This window comes from Ctenopharyngodon idella, chromosome 18 (assembly GCF_019924925.1).
Source record: "Ctenopharyngodon idella isolate HZGC_01 chromosome 18, HZGC01, whole genome shotgun sequence".
In the NCBI taxonomy this organism is placed as follows: domain Eukaryota; kingdom Metazoa; phylum Chordata; class Actinopteri; order Cypriniformes; family Xenocyprididae; genus Ctenopharyngodon; species Ctenopharyngodon idella.
This window is the reverse complement of record NC_067237.1, coordinates 36,502,569-36,517,362: the sequence shown is the minus strand read 5'-3', so window position 1 is coordinate 36,517,362 and position 14,794 is coordinate 36,502,569. Positions and strand designations below refer to the sequence as shown.

Here is a 14,794-nt window from a genome sequence, read left to right as displayed (position 1 = left end):
CCGTGTCTTTGCCTCTCCGTCACTTTGTTAAACAGACTCCAGTTTATTGCTTCCTTTTTGTCCCTTTTCTAGAAGCCATCTGAAATTTGAACACTCAGAGACTGCATTAATCAAATTGAACCTTTGTAAATTCTGGCCCCAATTGTGTCTTTGTCTAAATTCCACTTTTCATCTCTTTCAGTGGTCCCTTAATATCAAAAACGTCTCATCTGGTTGAAAACAGCAGTTCCTTCATTCTATTTTAGTAAAGCAAGCTCTTCATTGTAGTTTCTTCTTTGCAAAATGCAGAAAACAGCAGTAAACTACCTGGATTATCTAGGTATACTACAATTAAACAACATAATCTTTCCTTTTACAACAGCATGACATGCATATGGTAAAAGAAAAACTTTTCAAATCATAATTTTTCTTCTATATTCACATACATGGCTCAAAATATTCTAGTAATGGTGAATGAAATTTTCCCAACCAACATCAAAGATGTTTATTTTTATTTTATTATTAAAATATTTAACCAACAAGTCCCATATACTATTACTATAAAATGTCTATATCTTTTTAATCAAAATGTCTTTTAACTTGGTCACCCAATCTTGCTCTCACTCAGCACATTGCACTGCACAAGGTATTTTTAGTTAACACAAACCTAAATCTCTGTATCTCTGCAATGGATTAATTTTTCATACTGTCTCCCAGGGATAGCGAGATACAAATTTTAGACGTCTTTATATATGTTATAATACTTTAAGCACATGCAATTTTAATTATTTATTCATCTATTAAGATAAGTTATTAAATAATAAATGTATATCTTATTTTAATTACTCTCCTAATACAATAATCTGGCAAGTCAGTATCTTCTTGAAAAAATATTGTTTAGAAAAAAATGTTCTAAACACCATTCTTACAATTCCCTTTATTATTTAGGGCTTGTGCACTCATTCTTTGTCCTTTTATTACTTGGGTCTCATTCTCTTATCCACTCCTCTCAAGTGTGACAATAAATGTGCCCCTCTATCTAGTCACACTCAAGCAACAGTCCAGGAGGGGCACAGCCAACAAGATACAGAGTTTATTTTACACGCAGACACAGTCTCAGATATACTCACACAGACTACACACACATATAAGCGCACTTTTCCTATTCTACACCTGTCAGTTCTACTTACTCTTTCACTAACAACCTCTCTCAACACAGTAAAAAGCGGTACCCTACAGGATTTTTGCCTCTCCGTGCAGCCATCTGTGACTTCGTCACCACCGTTTATCCATAGGACTTTTGTCTATTCGAGCAGACCTCTGTGACCCTAACGCAACAGAGTGGCAACTGTAGGAATTTTCTTATACTTTTATTCACCTATGAATTTTTTGTATACTTATTCTCTTTTTTTATACTTTTTGCGTGCATATCATTGCATGCACCATCTATCTTTTTAACTGTCCTCTTGACAGTAAATACAGATTAGTGCATGCATTTTTTCTTCTGGAATCAAAACTCAAAAATCTTGCTTTTTGTTAAGGTTGGAGGAGAATTTTGAGTGTCCTTACCACCACGGGCAGACTCCAACGAACAACACAAATTAAGCAAAAACAGCTTACCTTGTGGCCACCTATTGTGTTGCTTGTCCAGCCAGCCAGCTGTGGTCTTTCCCTCTTCTGCTCCATTCCAACCCTGCTCGCAGCACCAATTTGTAGTAGTGGCTTCTTTCGCCTCTGTGAAAAAACACTCTTCAAGACTTTAAGTTTTGATGCCAGAAGATAGGTTTTATTACAAGTGAATAAAACCGAGTTGGCCTGTAGAACACAACTGCCGGACCAGCTCTCACCCAATCATTTTATACAGTTTTCCTATAGCTCTCCGCCCATGTGGGATAAATTCATCTTATATATTTTCAAACTCTGCACCAATATTGTTTATCAATTCTTCCATTTGTTGGCTGTGAGTCCAGTCTGTTTTGAAAAGTGGAACGACAGACCCCAACCTATTTACATTAGAGGCTTCCGTTCATCATGTAATTATTCCTTAATGGCAGAACGAGAAGAACAGCTTAGGTATAGTTACCATATATCTAATGGCAGAGAGAGAGGCTCCAACATACGCATGCATATCCCATTCTTTGATTGTTTACTTAATTGGTTAAGATGTTTTTACTTAAATTTTGCTAGTTTTGCTGTGTTATAGATGCATATTCTGTCAGAAATAAGGCCCACTCTCTTTGACTTTGAAAGCCCTTCTATTGCTGTAGATGTGTTTTGTGGCAGAAATAAACTGAAGAGACCTTACTGTCTTTATTTTTTTCCTTCCTTCAGGCTGAATAATAACAGTATTACAGCAGAAGGTTGTGCTGCTCTGACTTCAGCGTTTAATTCAAACCCTTCAAACCTGATAGAGCTGGATCTGAGTGGAAATAAACTAGGAAACTCTGGAATAATGAAGATCTGTCATCTGTTGGAAAATACAGAATGCAGATTGATGAAACTGAAGTGTGTATTCATTCATCTTAATTTCTGAATGATAATAAAGATTTATAAAATGTCCATTTGATTAGATTATCTGAAAAAAGATCAGTTTCAGTTAACCATTTTAATTTCAGTTTGAAAATATTTTATGGGACATTTAGAAATTCAAATGAAGCAGATGTTGTCATTAAGGCATTGGTTGCAGTATGTAACATGTGTATGTTTTTTTATGTATGTATATGTATAGACTTTCAGACTGCAGTATCACAGAAGAAGGATATAAAACTTTGACTTCATCTCTGAAATCAAACTCAAACCTGATAGAACTGGATCTCACAGCAAATAATCCTGGACGATCAGGAGTGAAGGGGCTCATTGATTTACTGCGTCTTGAATGCTGTGAATTAAAGACCATCAGGTGAGAAAAGCCTTTGATTTTTCAAAATAAGCCACAGACATGGAGTCAGAGGTGTGCAGCCAGGTAGATGTGACAAATGGGCCAATGCAGAATTAGAATGGCATGAAAATGAATTTACTGAATTGCAATTCAGCAAAACTGGAACTATTTACTATAATTATGACTTTAACACATTCTCCACTTTGCTATATTTTATTGCTTTATTGTATCCATAAGGAGGATGGGAGCTGCAATATATACATGCATACAATTCTGACAACATTATTATTTTTTTTTATCTTTTCTTTTTTTCTATCTAAATTTGCTTTTTTCTTTTTATTCTTTTTTTTTCTTTTCTTTCCATTTATCAAATCTAAATTTTCTATTTCCTGTAGGTTTCTGAAAAGTCCTGCTGCACAGGAAGCGTGTGACTATCTCACTGAAGTTCTGGGTAAAAGTCCATTATTACTGACAGAACTGGATCTGAGTGAAGATAAATTAGGAGATCTGGATGGAGAGAAACTCTCTGCTCTTTTGATGGATTCTCATAGCAAAGTGGAGATAATCAAGTGAGTCAATATGATTTATACATGATGGGCCCTATTTTAACGATCTAAGCGCATGGTCTAAAGTGCACGGCGCAGGTGCATTTAGGGCATGTCCAAATCCACTTTTGCTAGTTTAAGAACGGGAAAAAAAGGTCTGTGTGCCTGGCACATTGTCTATAAAGGTTGTCCCTATTCTCTTAATGAGGCTGTGTTTTGGGCGTAACGTGCAATAAACCAACAAGTGACTCATCTCCCATTCCCTTTAAAACCAGTTGCGCTCACACCATGGCGGATTTGCTATTTACAAGGGGGAATTTGCAAGCAGAGTGACTGAACACTTCTATTGTGAGGAAACGGATCTGCTTGTGCGCGAGGTTAAAGTGCATGAGCAGACTATCTGCGGGAAAAGCCGGATTCCACCAAAGCATTTTTATCTTTATGCACACAATAATAATCTTTTACATTGTAATCCTTTTATTTTTAATATTTGGCATGTTTGTGTGCTGCTGCGCTTCCCTGTGTGTGTAATAAAGCAGAACGTGCACGCGTTGTGCACCCGCATATAGGTGCATATTACTAATGCGCTCTTTAAATAACAAAAACAATATTGCACCATTGACCTTAGACCAGGTTTCAGTTGGTCAGTGGCGCATTAGTCTATTTCAGTTGCCTCAAAATAGTAACGCACCAACAATGCGCCTGAACACACCTCGTTTTCAGACCAGCACGCCCATGGGCGCACAAATGGGTGCAAATGCATTTGCTATTTCAACAACGTGGCTCAGGACATGAAAATGATAACTGTGTCGGGCTGAACCTAGCGAAAAGCGCCAGGCGCAACGCAGGTGCCGCATTGCGTCGGATGCATGATAGGGCTGCTTATTAATGATAAAAGTCTTTCAGTCATGTGATAGCAGATATGAAGAGATGTTAAACTGGTGTGTGTTTAATGTGTACTGAATAATAAAAATGGTGTTTCTGTGTTTAGGCTGAATAATTGTAAGCTGATAGAGAAAATCTGTTCAGTTCTAGCCACTGTTCTCTCCACCAAAACCATCCTGAAAGAGCTGAACCTGAACAATAGCCATCTGCTGGACTCAGGAGTCAAAGAGATCTGTGAGGGACTGAAGAAATCAACACTGAAGATACTCAAGTGAGTACAGTTCACCATCACCTACACTCAACACCACAGCAATCACAGGGATATTATATATTTACTGAATCTTCTTGCTCCCTGAAGTGAAGTGCATAAAAATGTAAGAATACTAATTTTGTGGTCACACACAGTTTAGGGTCCAATTCAAGGGTTTCTGAACCACACATAGGGAGCAACATCATTGCATTGTTAAAATTGCCAATGTGACTACAGTGGTTCAACCTTAATGTTATGAAGTGACGAGAAAAACGTTTTGTGAGAAAAAACAAAAGAAAAATAACAACATACTAACTAACTACTAACTTACTTACTGTTTTTCTCGTCACTTCATAACATTAAGGTTGAACCACTGTAGTCAAATTGACTATTTTAAAGACGTCTTCAGTTCAGACTCAGTTCACAAACCCTCGGATGTTTTAAAAAAAATCTTAATTTGTGTTCCGAAGATGAATGAATATATTTATATATTTAACATGAATACACAATGGTGTGTTTAATGTGGTACAGATCCTTCATAATGATGATATAGGTTATATGCAACTTTGTTATCACCCTGTTTCTCTATTTTCCATAATCCTAATAAAATAACTATGGATGTCAATAAGCAAAACAAATTTGTATAAATTATTTAGGTAAATGTGTTAACTGTTTCATATAACAGCCTTAATCACATTTAATTATCTGTTAATATATTAACGATAAATTGCTAAAACGAAATGTACTGGGAAGTGGGAAATAGATGTGCCAGTGTATGGTAATAGAAATTATCATGATATTGAACATGCACATAATTGTTGTTGTGGGCACTTCAAAATTTTTGTTACTTTATTAAAGATAGTAACTGTATTATGAACAGTGATGGGAATAACGGCGTTATAAATAAACAGCGTTATAAATAAACAGCGTTACTAACGGCGTTACTTTTTTCAGTAACGAGTAATCAAACGAATTACTTTTTCCCCTGTTACAACGCCGTTACCATTACTGACATTAAAATGCGGCGTTACTATAATTGAGCTCACTGAATTGGTTTTCATCCGAGTAGGCTCTCTCTCAGCCACAGGACCTGCAAAGTTTTTTCTCTGGGGTGTGTGTTGGGGTGGGACACATGCAAACTGATGATGACTGGTGTGTGTGACTAGAGATGATAGACCTGCAAAGTGTTTTGTTATAAAGAAATAGTACAGGTTAGTCATACACAAATACAATTTTAAACTGATAATAATGTACGATGCTCGGTGTGTGTGTGTGTCAAAGCATGCGAGCGGAGCGCGAGCTCAAACCAGAATAACCTTTGTGACATGCTGAATCGAAATATGTGAAATAAGTTTTTTCTAATCGACTAGTAGTTGTTCATTTAAACCATTAGTTGACTAATCACATTTAATTTCTTAAATAGGCCTACTGGAGAGAATAAACCATAATAATGAGCATTTATGTAATAGCTATCACTCAAGCGCTTATCATAAAGCTTGCCATAAAGAACCGGCAAAAGTAATGATTATGAATGTGACAAAAAAACAGCAAGGAGACGTTTTAATTATTTATAAACTAATGTTTTCTGAATCAGTGTCAGCTGCAAAGATGAAGTTGACATAACTGACTCTCATCATCTCCGCATGTGGACGCGCTTAGAGAGAGAATGCACAATTCATTCGCATTACATAATCAGAGAGTAATCTATTTCTTTTCGTTTTGATTTTTATTTTTTTTAAAGTAGACATTTCAAGCTTTCTGTAGATATATTTGTCATGTCTGCGAGGCAAGCAGACTATACACTGAGTTTCAGTTCATTTAGCCTGTAAGACGCGCTCCAGTTCATGTGCAAGAGATCGCGCCGGCGCCTCCATGTCATGATTATATTGTCTGCTATATTTGCTTCTTATTTATTTATTAATCCAGGCAATTGGTTGATTAAACAATGATTAAAATTAAGATACAATTTTTACAAAACGAAGTTCACTTAAAAGAAAGGCTTTCTACAAATCAAAACTTCTTTAATGGCTACCACGTATAGTGCAGTACAGAGAAATTTCATGTCGTGAGCAAGAGCAGATCACTTCAGGAGTCGGATCAAGCATCATTTATTTTTAGACTTATTTGTTGGCCAGTTATGGTCTGTGCAATAAATATTAAAAGTTCTAAACCATCTATTGTGTTTTATTGTTCAGTGTATAGTAATGATAATATTTACAATAATATATTGAATTTGATAGGTGTCTTTCACATTGTCCCATTATTTTTTTTCTATTTAGGGTCCATTTCACTCATTTAACATATTTAATATTGGGGGCATCCAAGTTATTTGACATATTTGGAAAAAAAAAAAAAAAGTAACGCAATAGTTACTTTCCCTGGTAGTTAGTTACTTTTATAATTATGTAACTCAGATTCACTATCTGACAGTAGATGGCGCTGGTGGAACTGCACCGCGTAAACAAAACAATGCTTTCTGTTTTATATCTGCCTGACACAGAGAAGGAGGTCAAACAGTATTTAAATGTTTTAATTTTGATACTGTCACATGTCTACTGGGAAGAAAACTACTAAACTCAAAGTACTAAAACAGACAATTTGTAAATATTGTATTTGATGAACATTTCTACCTGCACTGATCATTCTGATTCAGTTTAAGTTATAATTCATCTGATAATTTAATTTGAAACACAATGTTAAATTCATGTTTCATGTTTTGTAGACTTTCAAACTGCAGTATCACTGAAGAAGGTTATAAAGCTCTGGCTTCAGCTCTGAAATCAAACTCACATCTGTTAGAGCTGGATCTCACAGGAAATGATCCTGGACGATCAGGAGTGAAAGAACTCATTGATTTACAGAGTTGGTGGTATTCATTTAAAAGACTGAGGTGAGTGTTAAGACAATAAAATGCAATAGTTTTTAGCTGGAAGAGAATCAAACCATCAAAAAGAAATGTATAAAAGCTTTGAAATGATTAAAGGACCTTTAAAATATTATGAAAAATTTTATGGCAGGTAATATCACTGTACTTCCTCTATCTTCAGCAGTGATGTAGTCGGGGCCATATACTCATATACATCATAAACGTACTTTTTGCCCAGGGCTGTTTTTGTATTACGACTTCTAAGGATCAATATTTGCATGTTACCCACTTGTTTTGTTCCTTTGAAAGTCCATAATCTGCTGTCATTTTAGCTTCCCCTTTAACTGTGTGTCCAATACTGTTGTGTGAACTCACAATTCTTTGTTTGTAATTGGTGCATTGGCACTTCTGTCATTCTACATTTTCCCGCCCATCATTGACTGACAGTGCATGTTCATGCTGCAGCAAGAGATCTCTGCCAGACCTTATGAAAATTTACCATGGTTTTACTACAAATTAAAAAAAAAAGTTATTCCATGGTAACTGCAAATTAACCATGGTTTTACTACAAAAAATGTAGTTGTGGTTATACAAATGGTAATCAATACGCCAAAAAAACATGGTTTTGCTATAATAAAACAACTATTTTCACATCTTAATAACAGTACAAGTCTCCGTTACTAACACCAAAGTATCATTTTAGAACTAATAACAGAAAATTGAGACATTGCTATGCAGAGAAAGAATCACTTATAAGTGTCTTTCTCTAAACTATTTTATTGATAAAGTCACTTGCACTTAAATGTCTCATTGTGTTTGGGAAAGAGACAGAATGCGCTATCCACACGTCAGTGGTTTTTCCAAACAGTTTCAAAAAACCCAAATATAGTAATAATCTTGCAAGAGATACAATTTCCTTCCTAAATTATAAAAGTAGCTATAGCTTTTTACATGTAAAGATCCACTTATACCCTGTGAGAAAAATATTAGACATGAAATTATAAGTATAAACATAAATTATTTTTTTAATTAAATAATTACCTTTTATTTTACCACTGTACTGTACTTTTTTCCCACCCACTTACATAAAATGAAAAACATTAGTTTCAGATTTAACTGATTTATATATTTTAACACTTAATATAATTCCAAAGCAATGTTTTAATTATAGTCATATAGAACTGTGATGCGGACAACAAACCTCATGCGGAACTACTTCAGCCATGCAGTAGGCTACTTGAAAAATAACCAATTTTTAGAATGCACTGTATGTATGTATGTATGTATGTATGTATTTATTTATTTATTTTGAATGAAACAAATGTTACTAGTGACCAACAACATAAAAACACATTTACTTTTTTTTATGGGGGTTGAGGCAGGGTGCAAAATAGTAAACCACTTTTTTTGGTAGGACTACACCACTGGTCTTCAAGTTTTTGGGTCCTGATGCAGATAAAGCCTGTCAGTATTTGACTGGAATTGTGGGTGAAAACCCGTTACTCCTGAGTGAGCTGAATCTGAATGGACGTAAACTAGGAGACACACGAGTGAATCAGATTGCTGCTCTACTGCAGGATAAACACTGTAAACTCAACACACTGAAGTGAGTATTGTACATGTATTACTGTAGATTTAAAGTATGTTAAAAACACCAAGTAACAAACAGTTCTCAGTAGTCATGTTGGCATCAAGTTCTTTGTGTTTGTAAATTCTCCCTCTCCTGTTCATCATTTTAGGCTGTGTGATTGTGGTCTAACAGAGGAAAACTGTTCAGCTCTCGCTACAGTCCTGACATCAAACTCCAGTCTGAAAGAGCTTGACATCAGCAGCAATAATCTGCAGGATTCAGGAGTGAAGAAACTCCAGAACGCATTCGAAAATACAAACTGCACACTGGAGAAACTCAGGTGAGCTCAGTCAACTATTGTTTGTTTTAATAACATTTTGTGAACTGAGAAATGCATTTTTTCTTGATCTTTTGACATATATGGTGTCAATGTACTATAACAATATCCTGTAAATTTCAGAACTCAAAACTTCCTCAGTCTAGTGTTAATTATGTTAATGAAATCTATGACAAAAATACAAACTGCACACTGGAGAAACTCAGGTTCAGAGTTCAATCAACTATTGTTGGATTTAAATCTTAAAAAAGTTTAGTTACTGTAGTGAATTAAAGAAACAGGAAAAACATGCCTCTGTCCATTTTTTTTTTTTCTTATAAGAGAAAAGGCATTTGATGATTTTTATTATATAAAATTGTTTTAAAGTAATATTAATTGTTTAACTTCTTTTATTTCAAATCTCTTTTCTATAGACTTTCAGACTGCAGTATCACAGAAGAAGGTTATAAAGCTCTGGCTTCAGCTCTGAGATCAAACCCTTCACACCTGATAGAGCTGGATCTCACAGGAAATGATCCTGGACAATCAGGAGTGAAGGAGCTCAATGATTTACTACAGGATGACAAGTGTCAACTCAAGACACTGAGGTGAGATGTGATCAATTAATACAAAATATACAATATGAATAATTAACAGAAATACTATTTCACTAATGCAAAATTCTGCACAATTTATTGCATCAGAGTGATTTACTACTGATTTCCTATTTCAACTTCTTTTCTGCAGGTTTTTGGGTCCTAAAGCAGATAAAGCATGTCAGTATGTGAGAGGAATTGTGGGTGAAAACCCGTTACTCCTGAGTGAGCTGAATCTGAGTGAACGTAAACTAGGAAACGGAAACGTGAATCAGATCACTGCTCTACTGCAGGACAAACACTGTACAGTCAAAACACTGATGTGAGTATTTCCCTTGGTTTAATACTTCACATGTAAAATATCTTTGTCTGGTATGGACTAAAACTATCATTGTTGTTCATTAAAAAAGTTTTGTGATAAATTAAAGAATGTTTCCTGTCTTTGTTTTCTTTCTCTTCAGGCTGAATAATAACAGAATTACAGCAGAAGGTTGTGCTGCTCTAACTTCAGCTTTTAATTCAAACCCTTCAAACCTGATAGAGCTGGATCTGAGTGGAAATAAACTAGAAAACTCAGGAATGGAGAAGATCTGTCATCTGTTTAAAAATACACAATGCAGATTGGAGAGATTGAAGTGTGTATTAATATTCATCTACATTTATGCATGTTAGATTCAAATTTGATTTATACATGTCCATTTGATTAGATTGTCATGATAAATGACAAGTATTGATGCTGAAATTTTAATTTTGCTTCTGCTTAATTTTTTTAATTGTTTAACACACACACACACATATAACCACATCAATCTTAATATCTACTATAATTTTGTGTTTAATCATTTATAAGTGATATATAATTGTTTATGAATGCTGGAAATGGAAAATGCCTTATTCAGGTGTGCATAATTATTAAGCAGGTTTTATTTTAAATTGAGCCAAAAAAGAAATTTAACTCAGACTGAAAAGTCAAAAATTATTAAATGCCCATGAGAAGGATGCAATACAAATGCAATACTAGAAATGGCAAAGTTAAGGCATGACCACTGGACAGCAAAATTCTCATTTGGTCATATTGGTGATTTTTAATTATTGAATTTCAGTGCTGGCATGACTATACACATGTATTTTAGCTTAGAAAATGAAATATTTTCTCAGGTTTATTATGTTTAAAATACATTATTTTTATGTACTGTCTCAAAGAATTAAACAACAGAAATCATTTTACAAAGTAAACATTAGTTGCAGCACTGTTTTCGTTATAGTATATTTTAAATTTTTGTAAAGCAATCAGATGAACCAAACACTGGCCAAAACACACATTAATGATCACTAAATATAAGCATTAATTCTCTCTCCTGTTCATCATTTTAGGCTGTGTGATTGTGGTCTAACAGAGGAAAACTGTTCAGCTCTCGCTACAGTCCTGAGATCAAACTCCAGTCTGAAAGAGCTTGATATCAGCAACAATAATCTGCAGGATTCAGGAGTGAAGAAACTCCAGAACGCATTAGAAAATACAAACTGCACACTGGAGAAACTCAGGTAAAAGGGTTAAATTAATCACATAACTGTTTTTAAAGTCCCCCATGTTTTTGAGACTGTTTTTGGTAAACTGTAGTTTTAAAGGGAAAATACTCAGCAGTGGTGTTGACTGGTGTTCTCCCTCATGTCGTTCCACACCGTCATGATGCTCTTGTGAATGCGTGTCTGAGACTGATACGGAAGAGAGGAAATTGTTGAATAAAGTCTTTTTTTTTTTTTTTTTTTTTTTGCTGCACAAAAAGTATTCTTGTCGCTTCATAACATTAAGGTTGAACCACTGTAGTCACATGAACTGTTTTAAATATGTCTTTAGTACCTTTCTGGGCATTGAAAGTGTAAATGAACTTGCTGTCAATGGAGACCTCAGTGAGCTATCGGATTTTATCAAAAATATCTTAATTTGTGTTCCAAAGAACACAAATGAATGAAGGTCTTACGGGTGTGGTATGACATGAGGGTGAGTAATTAATGACAGAATTTTCGTTTTTGGGTGAACTAACCCTTTAAGTTACTTTTTAAAGCTTCCACAAACTTACTTAAACTGGAGGGAAACAGCTTTTACTGTAAATTGTAGCTTTTGCTGTAGGCCATTTATGTTTAAATGATTTGTCTGTGTGTGGACATTGCTTATTTCAAATGCATATGTGTACAGAGGCCTGTTGGGCAGAGCCAATTTCACAGTGGTTGTCTGCTGTGTCCCTCTAAGCTGTGCATGTGTGCGGCCGCGCACGGAAGAAAAAATAAAATGCCGCACAGAAAGAATAAAATGACGCACCGAGAACAGTCACACAATGTGTGGGTAAATTATTGCAGTGCTCTGGTTAACCGCCATAGAGTTTGTGTTGCTATCGAGTTAAAACTGGTGAATGCGGTTTATAGGTTCCATAGAAAGAGAAGGATGTGAGCGTGTGTGAGTGACAGGGATCCTTTTTAGACATACTTTCATGTTTTCAGACCAAGTAGCTCAATATGAGAGGCAATGTAAAATGTGAAATAAAACGTCATCAAATTTTAAAGAAGAGTGGCTTGATTAAGTGGTGGAAATAAAGGATGATGAGCACAGCACAGTAACAAAACTCAGAGACATTTACAATTACACACGCACCAGAGGTGTAGTAGTGTGCAAACTCAAAATACACCAGGTACATAAAATTTTGTGTGTGGGTTTCAGAGATGTTTAGATAACAATAAAAGAGTTAATATGTAGTAATACATATATGTATAAGTAATATGTAAAATATTTAGCTATAAGGTCTATTTAAATGCTTCATTTTGCTTTCATATTACAATAATTTTGATATTAAAACAAATTGAAGCATTGATATTAGTTTAATTATATCAGTATATTATGGGGCGCCGTTGTAAAATAAATTGTGTAAGAAAAACTGGTCAAATCTGTTGGATTTAGCTTCAAAAACAGATACATTTTGCAATATTTACCTATATAAGCTTAATGCAATTAAATTACTTAAATAAATTATATAAATAAATAAAACATCAAAGTTAAATCTGTTTTATGTGAATATAAACTTTCTATTTAAATCTAAATGTTATGTAAATATTAAATCTAAATGTAAATGTTAAATCTAAATGTTTTATCATATACATATTACATACATTATACATTATATACAGGGCTTGACATTAACACCCACCAACCCGCCATATGCGGGTAGATTTCAGCTGTGGCGGGTAAGACAGCCACTCCCACTAGCCACTTTGGCGGGTTGAATATAATTTCAGCCTACAGTCTAATGAAAGGTAGCCCAGCTCGTTGTAGCACAAAATTACAAGCCGATCACAATTCGTTATTGATTAACTTGCAATTAGTGAAGGCGGGATAGGCGGAATCACGCTGAATGACACACAACAGAAGTGCTCTCTCGCGTGCGTGCGACGTAAACAGGTGGGTAATAACTGGATATGTGTCAGTATATTACGTCCATGCATTCAGCAGCCCAATTAAATACCTGTCTGTCATTAATGTTAATCAAACAACAGATGTTAAATAAATGTTAAATAAACCTACTGTATCTAAAAAAAAAAAAAAGAGTTTAGGCTATTTACTATTGTATTTGTAATTTGCTAATTTGTTTCTTTTTTCTTTTTATATAGCCTAACAAAAATAACTTATACAATTATAAAATGTACATACCAGCTGATATACCATGTAGGCCTAGTCTTGTTTTGGGTGGTCAATCTGCATTTGAAAGTTTGAAAGGGTTTTAAATCTAGCTAAACAAGTAAAATGACTCAAAATCAAGTAATTTTAGCATGTCAGAGTCAACTTTAATCATATAAAATGTAATTTCCCAACAGCAAAATTGTGGCCAGTGAAAATGTTGAGTGGTTAGTAACTTTTTTTTAGAAAACCACTAGCCACAGTGGCTGGTGAGCAAAAAAGTTAATGTCAAGCCCTGCATATATATATATATATATATATATATATATAAGATTTAAATATAGGATTCACATTTATATTTAGAATTTGGATTTAACATTAACATAAAACATTTAGATGTAACATTTACATTTAGATTTAACATTTACATAACACATTTAGATTTAAATAGAAGGTTTACATTTACATAAAACACTTAGATTTAACTTTGATATTTTTTTTATTTATATATTTTAAGTAATTTAATTGCATGAAGCTTATTTAGGTAAACATCGCAAAATGTATCTGTTTTTGTAGCTAAATCCAACAGAATTTGACCAGTTTTTCTTACACAATTTATTTTACAAACAGCGCCCCATAGTATATGATATATCAGTTAATTTGTTTTTATATTATATTATAAATTAATTCAAATAAATTAGAGTGAACATTGTTCAGACTTAAGTTATGTTTGATGTTTGCTACATTCAGAAAGTGTACTTTCTTGGAGCAGATAAGATAAAAAGGGAGTTCATATATCTGACTGCTTGTTTTCATTGACAGGAGTGTAGCCTGTGTTATCGAATCGTTGACATGATAATCATAATCAATTTGAATCATGAGATCAGTGAAGATTCACACCCCTATTTATTAAACACTTGTGTTGATATTATGTGATAACTGTATTCATGTTTATGTATTTTCTCTAGACTTTCAGACTGCAGTATCAGAGAAGAAGGTTATAAAGCTCTGGCTTCAGCTCTGAGATCAAACCCTTCACACCTGATAGAGCTGGATCTCACAGGAAATGATCCTGGACAATCAGGAGTGAAGGAGCTTGATGATTTACTACGGGATCAGAAGTGTCAACTCAATACACTGAGGTGAGATTTGATGAAATAATACAAAATAAATTATATGCAGGCAATTTATTTTTATAAACAATATTTCACTAATAGAAAAAGAACAATTTCACACACACAG

General features: G+C 34.3%; 1 protein-coding gene across 1 annotated transcript in view; it reads left to right on the top strand.

Annotated features, from left to right (window-relative positions):
* Positions 1-14,794, top strand: part of LOC127500238 (uncharacterized) — a 298,033-nt gene that overhangs the window by 216,409 nt on the left and 66,830 nt on the right. Inside the window, exons 120-131 of the mRNA XM_051871231.1 lie at positions 2,311-2,484; positions 2,708-2,878; positions 3,253-3,426; positions 4,394-4,558; positions 7,260-7,427; positions 8,818-9,009; positions 9,143-9,313; positions 9,724-9,897; positions 10,037-10,207; positions 10,347-10,520; positions 11,260-11,430; positions 14,521-14,694. Of these exons, the coding sequence (XP_051727191.1) occupies positions 2,311-2,484; positions 2,708-2,878; positions 3,253-3,426; positions 4,394-4,558; positions 7,260-7,427; positions 8,818-9,009; positions 9,143-9,313; positions 9,724-9,897; positions 10,037-10,207; positions 10,347-10,520; positions 11,260-11,430; positions 14,521-14,694 (2,079 nt within the window). The remainder of the gene's footprint in view (positions 1-2,310; positions 2,485-2,707; positions 2,879-3,252; positions 3,427-4,393; positions 4,559-7,259; positions 7,428-8,817; positions 9,010-9,142; positions 9,314-9,723; positions 9,898-10,036; positions 10,208-10,346; positions 10,521-11,259; positions 11,431-14,520; positions 14,695-14,794) is intronic.